Here is a 23,158-nt window from a genome sequence, read left to right on the forward strand (position 1 = left end):
GCAACTCAAAACAAAAAATCAGTTGTTACGGCTTTTCTTATTTATAAGCTAGGCCACATTGTTTACTGAAGTGAGAATTCCCACTGTAGACTTGAGAGAGCCTGAGCTTTGTGGCAGGCTATCATTCTGATGGCTAACACTAGCTTTGATATGGGATTATCCCACAGAATCGTAGAATCATTTAGGCTACAAAAGACCCTTCAAGATCAACTGTATAGTTTAGTTGCAATGTTCTCTTCTTGACTCAGAGTGTGGAGGGGATAGAAAATATACTTCAATAACTGTCATTGTTAGCTGAGACTCGAAGGTTTCTGTGCACCATCAACATGTTATCAATTATGTTCTGCCTACTTTTTCTTAAATTATTAATCATTTGTAGGTGACCGTGTGCTCTCAGTCAATGGGATTAGTTTGGAAGGTGCTACCCATAAGCAAGCAGTTGAAACACTGAGAAACACTGGGCAGGTAAGCAGCTGCTGGTTCTACTCTGACCTGTAGTAAACCAGAGGTAAAGTTACCTGAAGACTGGAATTGTCCCCAGTGTCCTGGTTGCTTTAGGTGTGCTTTCTTAGGTTTCTTGGCTTCCCGGGCCTCAAGTCTCACTTCTCACCCCAGCAAAATTCTGGCTCTTTGTGTGGGTGAGAGGTCTGCATGGGGTTGGTTTCTCCTTGTCCCTGGGCTTCATAGGTAAAAAGCCAGCACGGGTGGAAAAGCAGCTGTAGCAGCATACTACATACCAGTCCCAAATCTGAACCACTGAGGAGACAAGGACCTCCCTAAATGCAGCTGTGTTTGCATGCTGTGTCAACAGCTTTAGTTGAGTCTTTGGATAGCACTTGAATTCTGCCAGTGGTGTCTCCTCATTTAATAGTGCTATTTATGGCAACTGCTTCATATGTGGAAGCTCATGCATAGCTGAAAATAGCCAGTGAATGTACACATTCAGAGCTGCTAAGGACTACTCTTTTGCTCACTTTATAAAATGTTTTTAACTATATTCCCCATATACATGAGCAAATGACACTTTGACACTTCTTAACCCTCCCTCGCAGCCTTACTGGAAGAAAACCCTTTCTTACTCTATTGGCAAGTATCTTACAAGTCCAGTAGTGTATTTTGGAGGTTGTCACAGCCCTTAAAGTAAGGAACACATTGAGGATGTATGGGGATGAAGGTGTCTATAAGGCTTGCTGCTGTAAAATTTAGGGCCCTGACAAGTTAGAAAGAAACATGTGCTCCAGTCTGTGCTATCTCCATGACCACTGCCAGTTAATTGGAGAATGTTTCATCTCTTTAGGTGGTGCATCTGCTGTTGGAAAAAGGTCAGCTTTCAGTGGCCAAGGTTCATGCTCCAGTAACACCACAATGCACGCCTCCAAATCAGGTGGGGCAATGTGAGCCACAGGAGAAACCAGCAACAAAAACTACAAATGCCAAAGATTACAGCTTTGTCACTTCAGGTCAGGTCACATAGGACAATTGTCTGAACTTTCAAAGCATCCTTTAGTTATTATAATACTTCTCTTCAAATCTGTAGAATAGAAAGACAGACAAGAGAAAGAGCTGGTAGGAGTCTATACCAAGCCCCTGCAGATAATGCAGTCTCTTCCTTTTTGTGCTGTTCCATTTGTTTTTTAAGATTTCCTTTCACAACTTGGTAACTTTGTTTAGTTACTATTAAGTGTTTCTATCTCATTGCTTCTTGTTTCCCAATTTCAACAGCCTTGCTGGCCAGGGCTGTAACAAGGTTGGAGTAAAAGGGGTGCTGCTATCTCTCGTGCTGCTAAGGAGTGCCAAGGGGAGGTTAAGATACTCAAAAGTAGATGAGAGCTTTTGTAGGTCCTGCTGTTCCTGTCCAGGTGAGAGAAGACATCAAGAGCTGGATAAAGAGAGGATTTGTGTAGCTGGCTTAAGGTTGGCATATTTCAGCTTCTCTTGCTGGACACCTGTGAAAATGGAGGGGAGCCTACCCAGACGGGGAAACCCCTGCAGATGCCTTTTGGTTTTCCTGCATGGGATTTATCCTATCTGCCAGGACCTCCAGTTTCTGCTCTTGCTAATATCTGATCAGTGGCCAGAAAGGTTGTGTCACACTGTGCTTTAACAGGCTCCTTAATGGACTTCCTGGGGAGCAGTGAAGACACCCTGACTTTCTGTGGATGTTGTCAGGGCAAGCCAGCAGACTGAGAAGTCGTGATCAACTCATTGTACTCTCTAACTTGGAGGGATCTTTTAGATAATGCTTGTGTTTAGTAAAGTGGAAGAACCTTGTGAGGGGGGAAGTGCGCATTGTCCTGTCTGGAGTAAGAGTGCCAGCCACTTTTTTTTATGGTTTTATGGCCATCGCGCTGTAGGAAATAATAAATTAATGTTTCTTTTGCAGAGAACACATTTGAGGTAAAGCTGTTGAAGAATAGCTCAGGCCTTGGGTTCAGTTTCTGCCGTGAAGATAACCTTACACCAGAGCAACTGGGCTCAACTATTGTGAGGGTGAAAAAGCTCTTCCCTGGGCAGCCTGCTGCAGAAAGTGGGCAGATAGAAATTGGGGACGTCATTCTGAAAGTGAATGGGGCATCACTGAAGGGTTTATCCCAGCAGGTTTGTGTCTTAGTAATGAAACTTATGCTGTAGTAGTCACACAAGTCTTGGGGGTCTGCATCTAATAATGAATCCCACTGTGGCTGTAGGAAGTCATCTCTGCTCTGAGGGGAACATCTCCAGAAGTCTGTCTTCTTCTTTGTCGGCCACCATCTGGTATATTGCCAGACATCAATCCTTCTTTGCTGGTAAGGTGTATGGCATATAATTACTTTTTTTTTAAAGTGTTATTTGAAGGTTAATTTATTCAGTTGGGCAGGTGGGTTAGTTAAATGCAAGATGTGGATGGAAAGATGGGGAGGGTGCTCACAGAAACATGATTCTTATGGTAAGTTCCTCAGGAGTGTACCAAGCATTTTGTGGAAATGTGAAAAAATGAAGGATTTAATAGGGGGTGGGGGTGGTCCCCTTCCGTTTTGTGGCTTAAGACATTGAAAATTAGCTTAATACACTGTTTTGGTGGTGGGAGTTTCTTTTCAGCCCAATTGCTTGAAGTTGATCTCAAATAGAAATTGAGTATTTCCGTAATATATGTGAAGAATATTCTGTGAAACATCAGTTTGTCTGGCATTGATGCATGTAAAACCAAGGAAAAGATTGATGTATTTACTTACTGGAAAGACTAAAATGCTCCAGTAAGTAAATCAAAAGAACAGAATACCGTTTCAGGATAGTTGAAATAAGTGGAAATTAAATGTGTTTTAGCAACAGAGAATGTTGAGGGGAATCTGCCTGCTAAGTAGGCATTCCATAATACAGGCAAGTATAAAACTAATGGTAATGAGTCTTCAGTTTAAGTTACTTTAATTTTCAAACAGAAAACATTAGTCTGATGACAGAAGCTTAAATGTACAAATAAGCGAAGTTAAATCAGCTGAATGACTAGTCCTGTAATGAACCTGATGTAGTATGGAATAACTAATACAACAGTGCATATATTAAAAAAAGAGAAAAACCAATAAACAAATGACAATTTTTGTTTATAACATTATCACAGATCGGTGTGTTTGTGAACACAAGAATTTGGTCATAAAAGCATAAATGAAGCTTTTAAACTTTGTGTGTCTGCTAGCTGACATCATTCTTGGGAATATGTGATTATTGACAAAACTTTTCTTCATTCTAACAGGAGTTAGTAACTTGGCTGAACGTCTCCTTTTGGCATAAATTATCATAGTTTTTGTAGTCTGTTGTGTAGCTTTTTGCTTGAAGGCTTCCCTGTTTCTTTCCTCTGTGAGATTACTTCGACTTTGCTTGCACTGGAAGCATCAGCTGCATGTTCTGGTTGGAAGGGATTTCATGATAATTGCCTGGGTGACTGCTGGGCATACTTAAAGGCATCTGTCAGGAGACTCTCCAAGGCTAAAGCCAAGAGTATATTTGTTTTCCTTAGGTGAATTTACAGTTCTTTAGCAGTATATGTTTTAAAGTTTTGCACAGTTTGTCTTGACCAAGTTGAATTGAACTTGGTGAAACTGTGCTGTGATATGTGTAGACAGTTGAGGCAACATCTAAATGGAAGGACCCACTGACTAATTGCTTTTGGTAGTTTTATGCAGTCTTTGCAACTTTCTTTTGTCATCAGAACTGGAATTTGATAAATTAAGTGTCCTTGATCCCTGTAGACTCCCATCCATTCGCCCCAACAAGTATTTCCAGATGTCAGCAGAGAAGTTTCTGGTCCATCAAATGGAGAACAAGGTGACAGCTCAGATGACAATGAAACTACTGATCTGAGCAAGGAAAGGCTAAAATCTCCCCCCAGAAGAGACAGCTCCAGTGACAGCAGCAGGAGTGGTGATGAGGAGGTGATAGACTTGCCAGCACAGGTGGGCCTTGGCTGGAGTTCTGCGCTATACCAAACTTCAGAGGAAGCCATGACACAGGCGCATAGTCAGTATGAGGCACACAGTGGTCAGGAGGAGGCTGTTCGCACCATCTTATATTCTGATCAAGAGGCTTCTAGCAAGTCAGAGCTTGAGGACAGGTATGCTGTTTATAATAATCATAATACTGCAGAAGGTGTTTACAAAAATAGTTTATTGGACCTATTCATAGAAACACTTTTTTTAATTTTTGCTTTTTGTGATCTGTGTAAAGTCAGTATTGGTCCATACATTCATTTATGGCTGACAGCCACATTGTACAAGCTGATCCTTACTTTCTGCTTGTTTATCTGTAGTAATCTGTCGTTGGATTTGCCATTGATCCCAACCTGTAGAACTGTTCCTGATGTTACCGCATCTGTTTTAATAAATGAATGTTATGCTACTCCTGCTTCTGAGCTGACTCCACACCTGGGAGGAGGAATGGATTCTTTACTCAGCCAGTTGGAAAAAAATTCTGAAGAATATGAGCCGGTAATTTACTATTTCTGTCTTTAAGTAGCGTAAGGACACCTACTGCTGTGGCCGGCTGGAAGTTGTTTTAGCCATGATATTTGGAGTGACTGGGTAGAAGTTAGGCCTGTTAATTTATAAGTGGAATAGCTGTACATTATACTTGCACTAACCTGGACATGTGCTGTATAAATGACACACATGCACATGCCATTCATAACCAGTGAACTTTGGCTGCTCATACAAATGTCTGCAGGCATTTTCTGTCTGGACTGTTGAGGAGTTGATATGTTGCCCTTTGAACGTGGAGGCATCCACGTGTACATAGGTTGTAGTGTATATGTCTATTTTGTGTGTCACTGCAGGCTGGAAAACTTCACATTAAATATTTACCTACCTCTAAACCACGCACTCAGTTGAAGTTTAAATGGCAGATACCTTGCTTCTACCCTGTTAGGTTTCTGTGTGGTTGTACAGAGACTGGAGGATAAATCGGGACATAAGGAGATCCTGTTCTTGAATCCCAAAGACTTTCTGCTCTCCTGCAAATGCAGCATATTTTTGAGATAGCTTCTTGTCACCCTGGAGATGTGTTATATCAAAAGGGAATTCTGTTTCCATATGCTTATGTAGTCTACTCACAGATGGAAAAGAAAAATTAAAATTGAGCCTTGCTGTGTCTCAGTTGTCAGGACCTTTCAGGTTACAAAGCTGTTCTAGCCCATACTACATTTTGAGAAGAAACAAACTGTCCTTTTCTTAGTTCACTCTTCAGAAGTTTTTCTCAAACCTTCCTGGTGCTCTGTGAGTTTCTATGCAAATGAGGTAGATCTGTATCTTTCAAATCAAAATTCATGCAAATTAAAATACGCGAAGCATGTCCATGGTCAGTTCTGAGATAAGCTGTGGTATTGTATCTCATTGTAGGAAAATACAGTCACTTACTTTCTTCATTTGAATAATTCCTGATGTGTTGTCTTATTTGAAAAATACAGAGCCTTTTTTTATATATGACAGCTAGTTGAGGGCAGTATAAGGTGTTGGTTTTGGCATATTCCTTCACAATTTTGTTTAGATGATGCCTTTGACATACGTTTTGGTACTGTCTAGGCTTGTGGTCCCCTTAGACCAATAGGTAAATCAGTTGCCTATTTCTAACTGTCTTCAATTCAGTAAAGCATTCAAATAACTTCTGTTTGTCTGTGTTGTAAAGTGCTATTTTCTTCCCTTAGGAAGTAGAGCTCCGAGTCACTATGACAAAGTCAGAAAAGGGTAGTCTGGGCTTTACAGTGACCAAAGGTAATGATAACATTGGCTGCTACATTCACGACATTGTTCAGGATCCTGCCAAAAGTGATGGGAGACTACGACCTGGAGACCGACTGATAAAAGTGAGACAATTAATGTTTTCAGATACAGATATTGCATGAAAAGGACGACTTTGAGTCAGAAAGAAAAAAAGCAAACTCTGTTGTGGGCCAGAGTAAATGTGGTTAAGGAACAAAGGCATGCACCTTCTGAAAGGCATAATTTTGATAGCACTTGGATGAAAGAAGTACAAGTACGAAAACATGTGAGAAGATTGAGGGGAGTTGTGGTACCTCCCACAGCTAGGCATGTGTGCAACCACTATTCATGATGGCAAAAAATGGCTTAAAGAGAAAATCATTCATTAAGATGGTTGCTCAAATATGTGAAGGTGTTGTTGGTCAAATACATCTATGGCTAGCATATTGTTAGGAAATATATTTAGGGGATTTGCTCTAAAAGTTTGCCAGGTACATATCATGTAGTACAGATGTTCATCATAGAATCATGAAATAGTTTGGGTTGGAGGGGATCTTTAAAGGCCACCTCCCTGCAATGAGCAGGGACATCTTCACCCAGACCCAGTTGCTCAGAGCTCTGTCCAGCCTGACCTTGAATGTTTCCAGGGATGGGGCATCTACCACCTGTCTGGGCAACGTGTGCCAGTGTTTCACCACCCTCATCATAAATGATTTCTTCCTTATATCTGGTCTGAATCTACCCTAATTTTAATTGAAAACCATTACCCCTTGTCCTATTGCAACAGGCTCTGCTAAAAAGTTTGTCCCCATCTCTCTTATAAGCCCCCTTTCAGTACTGGGAGGCTGCAATAAGATCTGTCTGCAGCCTTCTCTTCTCCAGGCTGAACAACCCCAACTGTCTCAGCCTCTCTTTGTAAGGGAGGTGCTCCAGCCCCCAATCATTTTGTGGCCTCCTCTGAACCTGCTCCAACAGGTCCATGTCTTTCCTGTGCTTAGGACTCCAGAGCTGGATGCAGCAGTGCAGGTGGGGTCTCAGAAGAGCAGAGCAGAGGGGGAGAATCACCTCCATTAATCTACTGGGTGTGGTTGGTTTCCTGGGCTGTGAGCATGCGTTGTCAGCTCATGTCCAGCTTTTCATCTGCCAGTTTCCCCAAAGTCCTCTTCAGGGCTGCTCTCAATCCCTTCATCCTGTATTGGTACCAGGGGTTGTCCTGACCCAGGTGCAAGACCTTGCACTTGACCTTGTTGAACCTCATGAGTTTCATGTGTGCCTAGAGCTTTCCAGGTCACTCTGAATGGCATCCTATTCCTTTATAGTATTAGTTTCTGACTGACTGAAAGCTTGCATTTAGGCTTAGAGGCACTGTGAGTGATAGTGACAAAGTGCATAACACAGAGCACATGTGTGAGTCACTGCTAATCAGGACACTGAAGCACTGCTGAATAATATTAAACCTTAATAAAGCTATGCAAATACAAGTCAGATTGGATTAGACTGTGAATCAGACTTTCAGATGTTGGCCTATGCAGTTATAGCATTCCAGTTTTTAAATAGGAGCAGTAAAATAATATACGTCTTCAGAATGTGTAATATGTGGACGTTTGGACTGTAAACTTGTTTCTTCACTTGCAAAAGTTCATTTACATTAATGCGTTCTGTCTCTTTACATAAGTATGATGAACTGCAACTGTTGTCAATAAAGCATCTATTGTTTTGTCTTTACTGCAAGTGTCAACAGTAATAATGTTTCCAAAGTCATGCTGTTTTACTTGAAGAGTAACAAGGAGATCTCTGTTGCTTTTATTTTTACAGGTTAATGACATTGATGTCACTAACATGAGCCATACCGATGCAGTAAACTTTCTCCGCGCTTCCCCGAAGACTGTCAGATTAGTACTGGGGCGTGTTTTGGAGTTACCCAAGATGCCAGTGTTGCCTCATTTACTGCCTGATATTACGCTAATGTGCCATAAGGAGGAGCTAGGTAACACAGAAAGTATAGTGCTTTTTGTTCTAAAGCAAAATTTTTCCCTTCTGTTACGAAGAACAAACCTGATTTTTTTGTTTTTTTTTTTCTTGCCTTCTTTCCCCCCCTTACCCCTTTTTACTGCAAAGGTTTGTTGTTATCAGGCGGTCATGACAGCCTTTACCAAGTTGTGTATATTAGTGACATTCTCCCTAGATCTGTTGCTGCCAGAGAGGAGAGTCTCCATGCTCTAGATATTATCCATTATATTAATGGAGTAAGCACACAGGGAATGACTCTGAAAGAAGCCAAAAGAATGCTGGAAACAAATCTTCCTAAAGTGGTGCTCAAAGTCACCAGGTATGTTTTGGAAGCAAATGCTTCCCTGTACTTTTTAGTTTTCTCATGTGATTGTATGAGTATATAGGTAAAATATGTTCCTGGTATGACACCTAATTCACCAGAGTGGTACTAGATGGCATGTTATCGAGGACTGATGCCACAAAAAGGGTCTGTATATTCACAGTTTTTGAGCTTCAGTGGAGCAGAAGGGTGCTTAGTACTTGCTGTGCTTTGTATTTGTTGGGAAGACAAGGCTGTGTCCAGCTATGAAGTGCAGGTATTCAGAGTATCACTTTTGAAATATAACAAAGGTTATTTAAATACCATTACTCCTTTTTTCTTAAAACTGATACTGAGGGTTCTGTAATCACAAAAAAGAGATCAAATGTTTCATGTTTACATAGTTCTGCTGTCATGTGGAAGTCCCAGCACACTGGTGAACGTTAAAACCCTATGGCACAGATCCTCATGCACCACTGTATTTTCACTGATCCCTGCTGCTTATTTTATGGCAATACAGCAGTCTAAAAACACTCTCCAGATTACTCTGTTGTAATATTTACCTGGGACTGAAACATTTACTTCGTTTCTGTAGTCTTTCAGCTGTGCTTGCTGGTCTTTGCTTCGTCTCTCCCTTTCTCCTTCCCAATCCCTTTTATTCCAGAAGGGGAAGGAGTTACAAAGTCCTGAGGCTGCAAGGTTAAATCTTTTTGTGAAATCTAGAAGGAAAATCCCGTTCTAACAAACTCTTCAGTGCTCCCTGAAGTAAAAACTAACCTAAGTAACAGTACTTAATCTCTCTCATTGAATATTTTAAGTATTCTGAAACTTGTAATAGAAAGCACGATTAGCAGTTTTACTGATAGTACGTATTTACATCAATATCTGATAATTACCATTATTTATTTTTTTAATAAAAATTTCTGTAAACATTTTTTCATAGAGATGGTCATGCAGTGCTTCCAAAATCCAAGAGCCCCAATAGCTCAAAACTATGGCTAATGAAAGCTAATGGTAAGATTTACTGGCTTACTTTTTGCAAGTAAAGTGCAAATGTTTATAAAAATGAAGAAACTGATATGGGCCTTAAGGTACCATCCTAGTCCAGTGGCTGCACTAGGACTCCACTTACTGAGATCAGCTGCAGCAAGTGTTCGCTCAATCTTTCTTCTAAAACCTCCATGAAAAGAGATTCAACAATAGTGTCTTTATGATCCCACTTCTCTTTTAGTTTAGAAATTCTCTCTAATATCAAGCCTAAAAAACCCCACCCTATTATCATCATCATAGCTGTTATTAATAATATTAATGTTGTTGCTTCCTCTGACCAGGCATAAAAATACTAATTTGTTACATTTGAAAGGGCTTCAGGTCTCCCATTGGTTTTCTCTTTTACAAGACCAAAGGAGCCTAAATCGATTTTATTGCTCCCCTCCAGTTAGTTTACATCTCACAGTGCATGGCGTTGGGTGAGGCTCATCAGTGCCAAGCAGAGAGGAAGAATTATTTCCAGGTTTGTGTAGATAGCATCCCTGTTAATACATCCCAAGTGAGATTAACTTCCTTTTTGCTAAATAGTCTCCTTGTTCACTCACTTAGATTCAGGATCCTTTACCACCTCTGTTTGCTTCTGTGCAGAGTAACTGCTTCTGCAGTTATTTACCATCTTAAGCATTTGATTTTTTTCTTTGAAATATGGCACTTCACATTTCTTTCAATTCATCATAGTCTTGTTTTTCACACTTCTTTTAATGTACTTAGATAACTTTGAGTATTGTTCTTGCCTTCTGAAATTATTGCAGCTCTTACAGTTTAGTCTTTCTCGCATCTTTTTCAAATATGCTACTCATTTTGTTTCAAAAAACTTAGTCAATGTATTCATTAGAAACAAGCCCTGTAACCAAATCTTGGAAGTCCCCACATAAAAATCCCTTCCTGTAGATGTCTTGTCATGCATAGATTTATGACAAGATATAAGGTTACCCTTAGCCTTCAGTTATATACAAGTTTCTTCATTTGTAAAAGTGTAAATGTATTTTAAAATCCAGAACTTCACTATTAGCTAGGTATATAGCATCTACTGGTTCAACTGTGTCTCGTTTGTTATATTAGTAATGAGATGTCTAGGATAGGCATGGTATCACTCTTTTCTTTACCAAGAAGGGACTCACATGTCAGATGACGGGGAAAGGGAATCATCCCCTATTTCCCAACGGTGCATGTTTTCTCTGTATGTTGTTAAGCTGTTTATCTACATTTCTCTTGTATTAGCATTCATGCTTTCTGATCTCACTGAACGCAACATTCTAAAAGCCATTTTAAAATATACTCCTTCAGATGGAAGTTTGGCAATGCCCAGTCACCAGGCAGGCAGAAATGTTGGCAGAAATGTTATTCATTTCATAAAATAATACTAAATACATTGTTTATTTTATAAAAATAATTGATGGGGGCTAGTTTAATTTCTATGAAAAAGTTGCTGTGAAGTTGGTTTTTTCCCATTTTTGTTTAGGCTGTGGTGATCCCTGTGATAAAACAGAAAAGACAACTGACGCTTGTGAGCACAAGGTAAATATTCATTTATTGTGCCTATTATTATTAACCAAAGGATCTACTTTACACACAGTTTTTAAAATAAATCAAACAATCCGTTAATGAAAGTATGCAAACCTTCTATTGTCAGTTGATGTGAATAAGCGGTGATTGTAATAAATATGTAAGTTGATTTAGTTGGTCTTCTCTTTCTTTGGGGCTGATTTATCAAAAAACAAATGGTTATATGAGAAGGATGCAAGGCTATGATACAGAAAAGTCCATTCTGTTCACAGTTTCTACAGATGTTACATTTACTAGATGGTTTTCTTTCTTTTCCCCCCCCTTTGTTTTTTCTGAAAAATGGTGTGTTGTGTGGCCAAAGGTATTGAAGGTTATAATATGTTAAATATTACTATGTGTTCTCTTGTGGCTGCTTCTTCATCAACATGTGATTTTTATTTTTTTTCTAGTTGCTTTAAAATTTTTTTTATTTGCTCTTTTCAAGTGAAACTTCTAACACACTTAAAAGCTGTCCACCCATCACCCAAATATCCCACATGAGAATACGGATGAATAGTTTATTTGTTGCAAAGTAGAGTGTTAAGCTTCTTAAGGGTTGCTTGCTGCTTCAGCAAACTGACAGATTCTTCGAGAGTTAATTTTTACTGTACTTGACTTTCTTAGATAAATAGCAATGGCATCCTCGGACCTTCTCAGACAAATACAGAAAACAGTATTCATCACACAGAAGGCCTAATGAATCTCTCAAGATCAGGAGATGCACCTTCCCTTGGCTTTACCAACAAGACGTCAGATTTTTCTAAACACAGTGACAAATCAGGTAAGAAGAGGTGAGATGGGGATAGCATTATTCAGTTTTTAGTGTACAAGAGAATAAAGGCATTGTTGAATAGACAGAAATAAGTCCATGTTAGGCTGGCAGTCAGTTTTAGAAGATCATCTGCAAGTCATGTGCTCTGCTTTAGAAGAACTAGTTAGTGTTGGAAGTAGATTTATGGAAACTGGATTTTGTGTTACAGTGAAATGAAGGAAAGCCGTAATAACAGGTAGAAATAATACCATGGTGTCTGGCCCTTCAATTTTTTTCCCCCACAATATCATATATTGGGAAAACTTGTCATTTTATACTATTTCTCTTTAGAAACAGAGGTCCCAGATGATGAGTATTATGATGATGATGATCACAATGAAGTTGTCCAGTATCTGTTGGATGTTGTAGATGAGGAAGCCCAGAACCTTTTAAATCGTAATAATGCAACTTCAGAGGCTCAGAGTCTTCTACATCTTAAGAAAGCTGCATCAGAAGATCACCTGCCAGGTAACATGAATCTCTAAAAAAGTGTATAATTAACAGAAAAATACTTCTTGAAACAAGGTGCCAAGCAAGCAATTGATTTGGCAAGAGAGAGGAGGGTTGACATTGAATTGATGTGTGAACTGAAAGTTTCCCAGGTAGAACACTGTTGCTGATCCCAGCAAACTTCAGGTGAAAAACTTAAGTTCTGGTTTTATATATCTGGGTTTTGCTTTAAGTAATCTGGGAAAATGAATCCCATTCTGGAGTTGTCTCAAGTGGAATTCATGTTGTTTAGGTACCTGGTTCTGCAGGTACAGTCATGTTGAAATGCTGAAGTGTTTCAACATTTCATTGATTAAAGATTGCACAACTTGGAAATGGGTTGAGATCTCTCAAAACCAAACAATTTGCCAACCCGCTTCATCTCTCATAGAAAAACTATCTTTTTCATTACCTGATTTTGTCTGTACACCTTTCTTTTCCTTCATTCCATCTTCTCAGCTCCATTTGTTACTAACTGGGATTTAGCATAGGATTTGTAGTTCCTTTGTGGTGTCACACTCTGTATGTATGCTTCAAAAGGTCAAGCAAGATGCTTGCTACTCTTGTAGAGGTTCAAGAACTCAAGATATAAAATCCAAAATTATAATTATTTCAACTTCTTTGCTGCTCTTCATCAAGTTCATTAGGTTATTGTCATTGGCCATTACATTAGAAATCAGGGAACACTGAGGTTCTGGCTGTGCCAGACACTGCTTCAATTTATTATTTTTCTTATTGGCGTAGAACTTGTGGAAATAGCTTTACATGGCTTGTAAATAAAAACACCTTTGTCAGTAGTAACTGTAAATGGGGTACAAACATTTATTTTTTGAATAGTGTATTCTATCACAAATTAACTATCTATCTAAGAGAACAAAGCATGGAGTTATTTTACTGTTTCTCCTGGCTGTGCCAGGACCTCAGCTGTGGAATATCATTGGAGCGCTGCTACTTCCAATTTCTTGTAGCTAGCAGCTAGCCTTTGCAACTGAAGATTAATTGAATCCATAAGATATGACAGCAAGGAAATACCGTAGCAGACACATACAAGTCAGATTTTATTCGGCACATCTTAATTAGGTCTTGTTAATCAAAAGAGCAAGTAGAGTCCTAGTTTAGACCTTCTCCTGGTCTAAATGTAACTGAATTACAGAAACGTTATTGACATGGGAATCTGATAACTTACTAAGCACTAGCCTGTCCATCCATTGTGCTGTGGCACAGATATTCTGTTAGCTGTGCAAACAACCTCACGTATAGTGACAGCTGTTCCAGTTAAGCCTGAAGGCTGATTGTTCTATACAATAAGACCTCTTTTCCAACACACTGGTAGCAAAGGGACTTAAAATATGTTTCTTGGTTATTTTAGCACCTGTGTAGTGCCAGACAGGCATAACAGGATTCACATCTGTGAGGTGACTCCTGGGCATCTTTTGGTGTGTTTATGCTGTATCTCCTGATTTTCTTGTTCCAGTAGAGATGAATGGAAAACTGACGGAAGATAAGTCTGAAGACACAGATTGTGATGGGTCATCTTTACCTGAAGATTTTTCAGAGGTGGGATGGCAAGAAGCTGGCAGACATTTGTCTGCTGATTTTGTTTTCTCAGACACTCTTTTCAATTTATTATTTTCCTTATTGACATAGAACTTGTGGAAATAACTTTACATGTCTTATAAATGAAAACATCTTTGTCAGTAGTAACTGTAAATGGTGTAAAAATCCTTATTTTTTGAAGAGTGATTATTCTGTCACAAATTAACTGTATGAGAGAACAAGGCATAGAGTTATTTTACTGTTTCTCCTATAAAGCCCAACAGCTCTTTTCAAAAAGGGTGATAATAAGCTATCTTGTTAGTGTTATTTCAGGCATTTAATGTAAAAGATTTCTGTGATTTCCTGCTCAGAGAAGGGAAGCAGTCACAATGAATGCTGTGTAGACTTAACCGTCCAAAATGTAAATTTGAGATTTCATTTTCCTCCTTTTTGCTCGGGTATGTTCATTAAGTTGAATAACTTCGGTATGTGGTTTACTTTACATTATTGCATGTCCTATTACATCAATCACTAGATGCCCAGGTTCTGTCTCGTATTTCAAATCAGCAGCATTCTATTCATCACATCCTGGCTGTCGCAGCTTTCTGTCCAGTTAGTAGAGCTGAGGGTCAAATCAGGAGTCTGGCTCTGTGTCAGTGCATGCTAGGAGATCCGCAACTAAAATTCTCTGAGTATGGCAGTGGAAACTTGAAAGCTGGCCTAATAAGTATAAATGGTTTTGCAGAGGTTTTGAAATGCCACCTTTTCTGCTGAGTCTTCATCATCTGTTGGGGAAGGTGTGTATAGGAGTACCTGTCATTCAGAGGTAAAGCCCTGTTCTGTTCTGCATAGGAATGGTGACTTGCCAGAAGGCAGAAGTTTTCACTGTCAAACTTGTTTGTCTCATAAAGGGTTTTTAAGTATTAGAAACAAAAGAAGTCAGAGGAGAAAATTTTGATGGCTTTACTGCTGCTGTGAGTCAGGAATGATTTTAAGATAGGTTTTTGGCCTTGTTAGAGTAGACCCTCTTTCCGAGTGCTTAGTGCTCTTGTCCTCTGTTATTTTGGGTTAATGAGCTGTCTAAAAGAGGAGTCTTTCATTATGTGCTGCTTTGAACTTATTACCCTTTAGAAATGTTCCATGTAATTGTTAAATGTTTAAAAATTTACAGTGGGTAAGTGTAACGACTATGTCCTTTAATGTATTTTGAAATATTTCTTCTACTAGCCAACACATGTAAATGGTTGTGAAGACTATTGTGAAGTAAAAGCTATGCCAGAAAGGTAAGATTTCTTTTCTAGTGTTGCTAGAAAGCAAACCTGTGAATTCTGAAACTCTGAAGTGGGATATGTTATAATAGAGGGAAAACCAAAGCAAAACAAAAAAACAACACTCCCAAACCAAAACAAACCCTGTAAAACATCTGTGCAATGTCTTGTTGTATTGCTCTGTCTGGCCTTTTTATTTAAAAGGTTATAAATTGCCCGAGTACTACTCAGCTTTGTGGCTTACTGTGCCCTAGTTTTATTTATGCCTTTGATATGTGTTTATAACATGTAGCTAGGTTGTGTTCAGATGGCTCCAAATAATTTGCATTGTACTAAAAACTTGGTACCTGCACATGAAGAAAACAAACAGTGCTGTCTTCAGTTTGAATCTTTACAAGTTGCATTAATGTTACTACTTCTGGTTTTAGGGCATAGAAACTATATATAGGGGTTTTTTAGAGCATAGAAACGTAGAGTTCCACTGGTCTATCTGTTCCCATTTGGGTGCTTAGGGCTTATTTTCTGTTTTTTACATGAATAACTTACTAAGGATATGCCTGGCCAAGTTACTAGCTGTCCCTTTGAGCCACCTTGAATTTTTGAAATTCACAAGATTATTTTTCTTTGTGAAATAACTTTAGTCCTTAGTCTAAGTGAAGCTTTGGTCAAAGTGTATATACTGTATATGCTTATTTTTATGTTTTGATTAAGTTTGTGGGAAGTTTTGGGTTGAGACTTGGCACAAGCTGTGACATTATGACCTAAAATACTTAATACATTTATCACCATCTTCAGCAAAGCTAGAAAACTTGCAATTGAAAATAGACATTCTGGTATATAGGTAGTAAATTATGTGAACGGTACAAATCTGCTATTGGATGTTATTTGACTGCTTAGCCTTTGAAAAGTAATGGCAGGGATAGTTATTACTAGCTTCATGTCTTCCTGGCTCTTTTACCACTGTTACCTTTTTCAAATTGCCACTAGGGATTTAAAAAAAGAAAAAAATGGTGGGTTTTTGAGATTACTGGTATGGATCCAGTCCAGAAGTATTTGTAGCTATAAATTATTTTCCAGGGATTTATTTATTAGATTGCAAATGTGTTGGTTATTTCTAGGTGTTCTTTCTTATTCCATACCTTGTCGTCTTACAGATCTCTTCCACAACCTCCCTTGAGCCAAGGAGATGAAGATGAAATCACGTGGGGAAGTGATGAACTGCCGATTGAATCAGTCAGCCAGGAACATGTAAATAAAGGCAAGAACTTTAACAAATAATCAGTGGAAAACTGAGGATTTAGTCTGTTAAATAGATGAAATGTCAAAAGTGAATTTTAAAATTACCCTGGATATGTTTTGAGGGTGTAATGACAGGTATAATGAGAAATCTAACAGCTCAGCAACCCACTGGAAAGGATCTTTACAGCTTTGTGTGATAAATATGCGGGAGTTAATAGGAATAAGTATTGGCAATGTTGTGCCTGGAGCTGTAGTAGAGTTGAAACCGGCTGAGATGCTTTTTTTCATAGTATCTATCTGACAAAAGCTGAAACAATATAGATGTTGGACTGTCATCAGATCAATATATTGTGTGCTTCATATGTCAGCTACTCCATGGTCAAATTAGGCAATATTTTTTCTTTATCTTGACTCTCATTCTTCCACTGCTGCTCAGCGTGGCAGAGTAGTACACTAATCAATTTGATGCGTTTGGCAGAATCTAGTCTTTACTTTTTGAGATAGCATTAGAAGTGTCAGTTCCTGAAATTCACATATAGCAGCCTTCTGTCTGCTTTCATTAAAAGAAAAACAAATAATCCATGTAAAACTTTACACTAAGCCAGTAGATTTAGGGCACTTTTAATTGCTATACCAGAGACTCTTGGTTTATTTATTTTGTTGTGCTTCACACTGAAGGCCTGATAGAAAGCAGGCTTTATTGGAAGAAAAAAAGATGTATTTAACACATCTTGCGATTACCACTCAAAAGACATGTAAGCATAAGTGCTAAAAACAAAGTCACAGGCTGTGATGTTTAAGTGAAGAGTTCTGATTTCTTCCCTGTGTACGTTCATCAGTTTTGTAGATGTTGTATGAAGAACTTAAATTTAAAATGTATTTGAAGTTTGTTTCAATGTATTTATTGGCAAATACTCCCTTTCATTCCTGGATTCATCAAAGCTGATTTTGCATCATACTGGTTTTGTCAGTTAATTTGGTTTTACCTGTCACACAGAGAGAACATCTGTGTATTCTCTCTGGTGTTTGGAGGCGTTCTGGAGAAAACAGGTAATACAGTGGTGAACAGCAACAAAGAAATACAACATTGCACTACAGTTTAAGTTCCCCTGATTTTAGCTATTCATTTATTTATATTTAAAGACAAGCAGTCTTGTTCTTCTGTTAGATCTCCCTTTAGTGACAAATGAAGAGATCTCTGCACTCCCTACTGTGAATGTGCTCCCTGGAGGCAAGTATTCAGGAGCCAAACTGAAATCGGTGATCAGGATGTTACGTGGATTGCTGGAACAGGGAGTCCCTTCTAAAGAGATTGAAGTGAGTAACTATTTGTCCTTTAAAGTCCTTTTTTCTACTATGAAACGGTTAGAAATAGAATACCACAGTTCTTAATCTTCAGTTCTAAAGGGATGAAAAAAATTTTACCAAGGACTTCTCTCCCTTCTCCCCCCATCCACTTCTCTGCACTAGCTGCTGAGAGATTAGTTTGAACTGGGAATTGAGTTCAAAAGTACATTTACAACATTCTTACTCCTGGTATATTACCAGGTGAATATGATGTTAACAGACATAGATAAGGTAAATAAAGGCTGTGAAATCTAGCTGCAGAATGTGAAAACAGCCTTTCCAAAATCTTAAGACAACCATGTTTTTTGGAGAATAAGAGAAAATATTTACTGGATGCAGTTTTTAAAATTTTGTTTCATTTTCTTAGATATATGAAATTAGATTCCTTCTTGTGACTGCATTATTTTGCACATCTGTATTAGGATTTTATATTTTTCTAAATCACTGTCTGCTAAAGACTTGGTTACGTAACTGCTCTTAACACTTGTTACCATTCAGTGCTTTCTAATGCACATGTAATTGCTTCTTTACAGAACCTTCAGGAGTTAAAACCTTTGGATCAGTGTTTGATTGGACAAGCAAAGGAGAATAGGAAAAAGAACAGATATAAAAACATACTTCCTTGTAAGTCCTCACTAGTCTGAAGTTCATTGTTGATACTTTGTCACCACCTGTGTGGTCACATGAATTGAATCAGATCTGGAATGATTTGAGCCCCAGTCCTACTTCTGCTACTGAGTAGGGAAAAAAGTAAAACTGCCACTCACTTTCTACACATTTAAAGCAAGCATTTGTAAAGCAGTTCAAGATTGGTGAACAGTAGACTGCTATAGTAGGTGAGGATGGATGTTCACAGATTCTTCAGTTGTTTCAGCAGATCCTGTGTCTTAAATGATATGGAGCTAGACAAGATTTTTCCACTTTTACCCATGTAGAATTGGAAAAACAGACATTTATACTATTGTCAGTAAATTCCCTGCAACAAAATTCTGTTTGTTAGGTGGGAGATGTGTGAAGAAGTGAGAACTGTTGAAGGTTAGTTGAGTGAGAAATGTTCAACCACAGTTTCAGAGGTGCTGCAGTTCAAATTACGTATCCTATGTCTGCTGATACAGATTTCTCCCCTAGCCATCTTTTTGTTTCTTCAAAGAGTGCTGATTAGTATCCTAAAGCAACTATTGTAGTGATTTTTTGGTGTGGTTTTTTTTTTTAAATAAGATCTGGAAGCATTTGTGGAAATAAGTACTATGTGAGTGTGTAAGGCTCAGCATCTTATTGTGTGATGGTCTAATTATGTACATGCATAACACTGGTATTTTTGTTGTGTGGGGATTGCAGATGACACCACTAGAGTACCTCTTGGGATTGAAGGTGGATACATCAACGCTAGCTTCATTCGCATGCCAGTGGGTAATGAAGAGTTCGTTTACATTGCATGTCAAGGACCTCTCCCTACTACTGTGGCAGATTTCTGGCAAATGGTTTGGGAGCAAAACTGTACTGTGATTGCCATGATGACTCAGGAGGTTGAAGGAGAAAAGATAAAATGCCAGCGTTACTGGCCAGATGTACTCAATAAAACCACCATGATAAATGATAGACTACGGCTTGCTCTTGTAAGACTCCAGCAGTTGAAGGGATTTATCATTAGAGTGCTGGAGCTGGAAGAGATTCAAGTAAGTGAATCTAATTCTGCATGCTGAAAATCTTTTTTCTGAATGTTAGCATTTTTATCCTCATACTTCTGACTTGCCTGCTTTCAATCACAGTGTCTACATCAAGTAGTAACCTGGGGCTGCTTCTCCTCTTTGCCCAGTGAACATTACTGGGCAATGCTTCCTCATTGCAGCTTGTGCTACTCTGACCTTTATAGAAGAAGGCAGTTGGGCCAGGAGGTGATTTAATTATGCTAATGAGAATCTAAATTTTGGCTTCTTAGGTGCCTTTGGCCACAGAAACATTGTAGGGATATAAATTCACTAATAATTTAGTCTAGCTGCTTTCTTCCTTGGTGTGATCAGCTCAGTCTGCACAGTGAACCTTATACTACTCAATTACTCTGTAGTTATTTTCAGTGTAGCTCATTGTTTCTCTTGTTTTATTGGGAAAATCCCCCTCTTCTGAGACGTTTCCTTTAACTTACATTTTGTCTTTTTATTCTTCCCATGTGTTACATTTTGTTGTTTTTAAACCCCAGACAGGTGAAGTACGACACATTTCCCATCTGAACTTCATCGCCTGGCCTGACCATGACACCCCTTCTCAACCAGATGACCTGCTTACTTTTATCTCCTACATGCGGCATGTCCACAAATCAGGACCCATTGTAACTCACTGCAGTGCGGGCATTGGACGATCAGGGACCCTTATTTGTATAGACGTTGTTTTAGAGTTAATCAGCAGAGACCTCGATGTGAGTACCCCAGAGGATGGGCTAAGCTGTGTTTTTGACTTGCAGGAAATGTGTTCTACTGGATCTATTAAATTGTTTAAAGAATATGCCATGGTTTTGAGAGTAGCATGCTGGCCATGTCTTAATGTAACATAAATCAGGGTGTAAAACAGCAGTACCTGTGAAATGTTGTTGATCCCAGAGGTGGGGAGAGCTTTAACATCCACAGGTTCTTGAGCTAGCTCAGGGAATCTTGTTATGTTTGTTGACACCTCAGCAATTCAACTTTCTTAGATGCCACTTGAGATGTTCTAGGGTATGTTACAAGGACATCTCCTACTACAGCAGACCTCTGACATATGGCTTGGGAACAAGAGTGTGTTGCCATGATGACTTGGGCAATTGAAGGAGAAGTTAAAACACCTGCCTTACCTGGCTGGATAAAGAACTATCATGTTAAAAGGCGTTAGGTTTGAGAGTTGTGGCACTTGGTTGGTCAGAGAACCATGTACTGTTGGAGGGCAGCTAGAAGCCAACCAGAGTATCTGTTTAGGCCACTGAATCAAAAATTCAGTGTACAAACATTTCTGCTGGAGATTTATTTATATTAAAATTTATTTATCTTCAAAATTACCTTTTTCAAAATAACCAGGGATACACTTTCTAGGGGGATCCACAGGAGGGTGCTAGCTTCCTTACAATTATGTTCTTCAGTGGCATGGTGTAGCATCTTTTTGTGAATTTGTAGAGAAGATTAACTAAGTCATACTTAGCTCAGCAGGGTTTCTCACTGCCTGCTAGATGTCTAGAACTTTATAGACCTGGGGAAATAAAAAGTGTTTTGTTAGGTTGGACCAAGGGGCTCTATTTTCTGCACACTCAGTTCCCAGTAAGAGTAAGCAAGAGAGCCTGTGCACAGTGGAAAAAAAACTAAGAGAAGGGTGTCTGGTGTAAGAGGGCCACATCCGTATTGCCCAGGGCCAGCACATGCTGGTTACCTACCAGATATGCATAGGCTATGGTGAATTGTTACTTGTTTCGCTACTAAATGTTTAATGTACCTAGTTGGATTCCTTGGTTTGATGCTGGGGATGTTTGCACGTATGTCTTTTTTGAATGTTTAAACTGCTCTTTGTTTTGGTAGTTTGACATCTCAGACCTGGTGCGCACGATGCGTCTGCAGAGACATGGCATGGTTCAGACAGAGGTGAGTGGATTCCCCAAGTGTACAAGAGAAGGCTGCTATGAATCACTGATACTACCAGAGATGTCTTGAAATCTCCTTTGGGGACATATTCAACCAGAAATTAAATTAATGTTTTAGTTAGCTCTAGATCTAAATTATTCCTAACTTTACCTTAGAGATGGACATCACAAGGTCTTGCTAAAAATCTACACTTTTTTTTTTGAATGTGAAGAAATTGTCAAATCATAGGGGTTTTTTTTTTAAAATATAAAAGCAAACCACAAAACTATCAGCCCCACCTCACACCCTAAAGCATGTATTAGATTCCACACCTGTATCACTGAAATTAAGATAAGTTGCACTGTCACCTGAGTTCTGTATTAGTTGGCATCGATGCAAGACCTTGAAATTCACTTGCTGTCTTCGTTTCGGCTTACGTAAAGTACTTACTCTGCCTGAGGTGGTTTGGCGTGAAAGGAGGATAAATGTCCCTTATAAAAGTATATCTTTAGTGGCAGGAGAGCCCTTGTATTTGTTTTAAGCTGAAGTTGCATATTTCTCCACTGTGGGTTTTTTGTTTTGTGGGGGTTTTTTTATTTAACTGTAGAAATAGTATTGAAATCAAGTGCTGTGCACCTGTGAAGTGCAGGTGAGAGTGAATTGCTTAGGTGGTGCAAGCATTTTTCACATGTTCTGATTTCCTTTCCTTTACAGGATCAGTACATTTTCTGCTATCAAGTTGTCCTTTATGTCCTGAATCACCTCCAACATGAAGAACAAAAAGGCAAATAAAGTACCGAAGCAGAAGTGCTTTTAAAATAAGGAAGCAAGGAGGTCTAGAGGCTCTCACACTTGTTTTAATTCTGCCAATAGTTTTCCAGTCCCTTTCTTCAGTTGCTGTCAAATGTCTCTTCTATAAAGTCTCTCCATCATTCCAAATAAGGTATATAGTTATAAGGAAAAGGGATAGTTCATACAATACCACTAATGTCTTTGGCCCCATGGACACATATTGTGAGATTTTTGTATAACAGTAAATAGTATTTAATAAAGCTGCATTTTTTTGCAGCTTCCTTAATATGTGATAAAATACTGAAATAAAAATATTTTAATTAAAAAAAAAAAAAAGAAGAAAAAGGTAATCTTATACTTTCTGCAGTTCTGCAACTCTTTTGGGGTACTTGTTTCTTATGAAGTGGGGGAGTGGGAGGGATGAAGCAGTATTTTTATCCTGGCAAACTTCATTACAAAGACATTTTGTTAGTATCTTTTAAAAGCTTGTTTATGGCACAGAATTTTTGCCCTTTTAGTACAGCTACAGCTATTTTATAGAGGATATCTTGGAATCAGCATTTAAGCTTTAAGAGATGCCAGTTAGCATAAAGATAGTAGTGAATGTTTACTGTAAGTACTACCGTTAATAATGTTTACTTGGTAGAGCTTCGTGTATATATTTATATACTTTTACAAAAAAAAGCTGAATTATCAGGTGTCTAACCTTATAACTGATTAGACATCTCCACTCTGTAAATAAAAAATACACCTAAAGTACACTGATCAGTGGGTCTGGATATTTTTGTGTCCTTGTGACATTTTTCTTGGCCTAACATGCTATCCTTCATTGTGGTTGCTGTACTTAAGAAATTTGCAACAAAAGGTCTGTTCCACAGTTTAAATTTTCAGTGTCCTGTTCTTCAGTGTCCATTTGAAAAAAATCTGAAGAACTGTGGATTCCTTTCTGGAGTTTCCACACTGTGGTG

General features: G+C 38.7%; 1 protein-coding gene across 9 annotated transcripts in view; it reads left to right on the top strand.

Annotated features, from left to right (window-relative positions):
• The window catches only part of PTPN13 (protein tyrosine phosphatase non-receptor type 13), a 131,847-nt gene extending 108,914 nt beyond the window's left edge, over positions 1-22,933 (top strand). For 8 of the 9 annotated variants that reach the window (XM_074904942.1, XM_074904945.1, XM_074904943.1 and 5 more), the window contains 22 exons: positions 380-465; positions 1,298-1,460; positions 2,384-2,598; positions 2,688-2,786; positions 4,224-4,585; positions 4,781-4,958; positions 6,170-6,328; positions 8,040-8,211; positions 8,343-8,553; positions 9,479-9,549; positions 11,048-11,103; positions 11,755-11,911; positions 12,233-12,409; positions 13,905-13,987; positions 15,194-15,249; positions 16,389-16,492; positions 17,642-17,790; positions 18,354-18,444; positions 19,159-19,496; positions 20,018-20,233; positions 21,357-21,419; positions 22,113-22,933. In XM_074904942.1, the coding sequence (XP_074761043.1) occupies positions 380-465; positions 1,298-1,460; positions 2,384-2,598; positions 2,688-2,786; positions 4,224-4,585; positions 4,781-4,958; positions 6,170-6,328; positions 8,040-8,211; positions 8,343-8,553; positions 9,479-9,549; positions 11,048-11,103; positions 11,755-11,911; positions 12,233-12,409; positions 13,905-13,987; positions 15,194-15,249; positions 16,389-16,492; positions 17,642-17,790; positions 18,354-18,444; positions 19,159-19,496; positions 20,018-20,233; positions 21,357-21,419; positions 22,113-22,190 (3,284 nt within the window). In that variant the 3' untranslated portion in view covers positions 22,191-22,933. The remainder of the gene's footprint in view (positions 1-379; positions 466-1,297; positions 1,461-2,383; positions 2,599-2,687; positions 2,787-4,223; positions 4,586-4,780; positions 4,959-6,169; positions 6,329-8,039; positions 8,212-8,342; positions 8,554-9,478; positions 9,550-11,047; positions 11,104-11,754; positions 11,912-12,232; positions 12,410-13,904; positions 13,988-15,193; positions 15,250-16,388; positions 16,493-17,641; positions 17,791-18,353; positions 18,445-19,158; positions 19,497-20,017; positions 20,234-21,356; positions 21,420-22,112) is intronic. The other variant, XM_074904941.1, reaches the window with a different exon arrangement.
• Positions 22,934-23,158: the final 225 nt, after the last annotated feature.

Source organism: Athene noctua, chromosome 4, assembly GCF_965140245.1.
Source record: "Athene noctua chromosome 4, bAthNoc1.hap1.1, whole genome shotgun sequence".
NCBI classification, from domain to species: domain Eukaryota; kingdom Metazoa; phylum Chordata; class Aves; order Strigiformes; family Strigidae; genus Athene; species Athene noctua.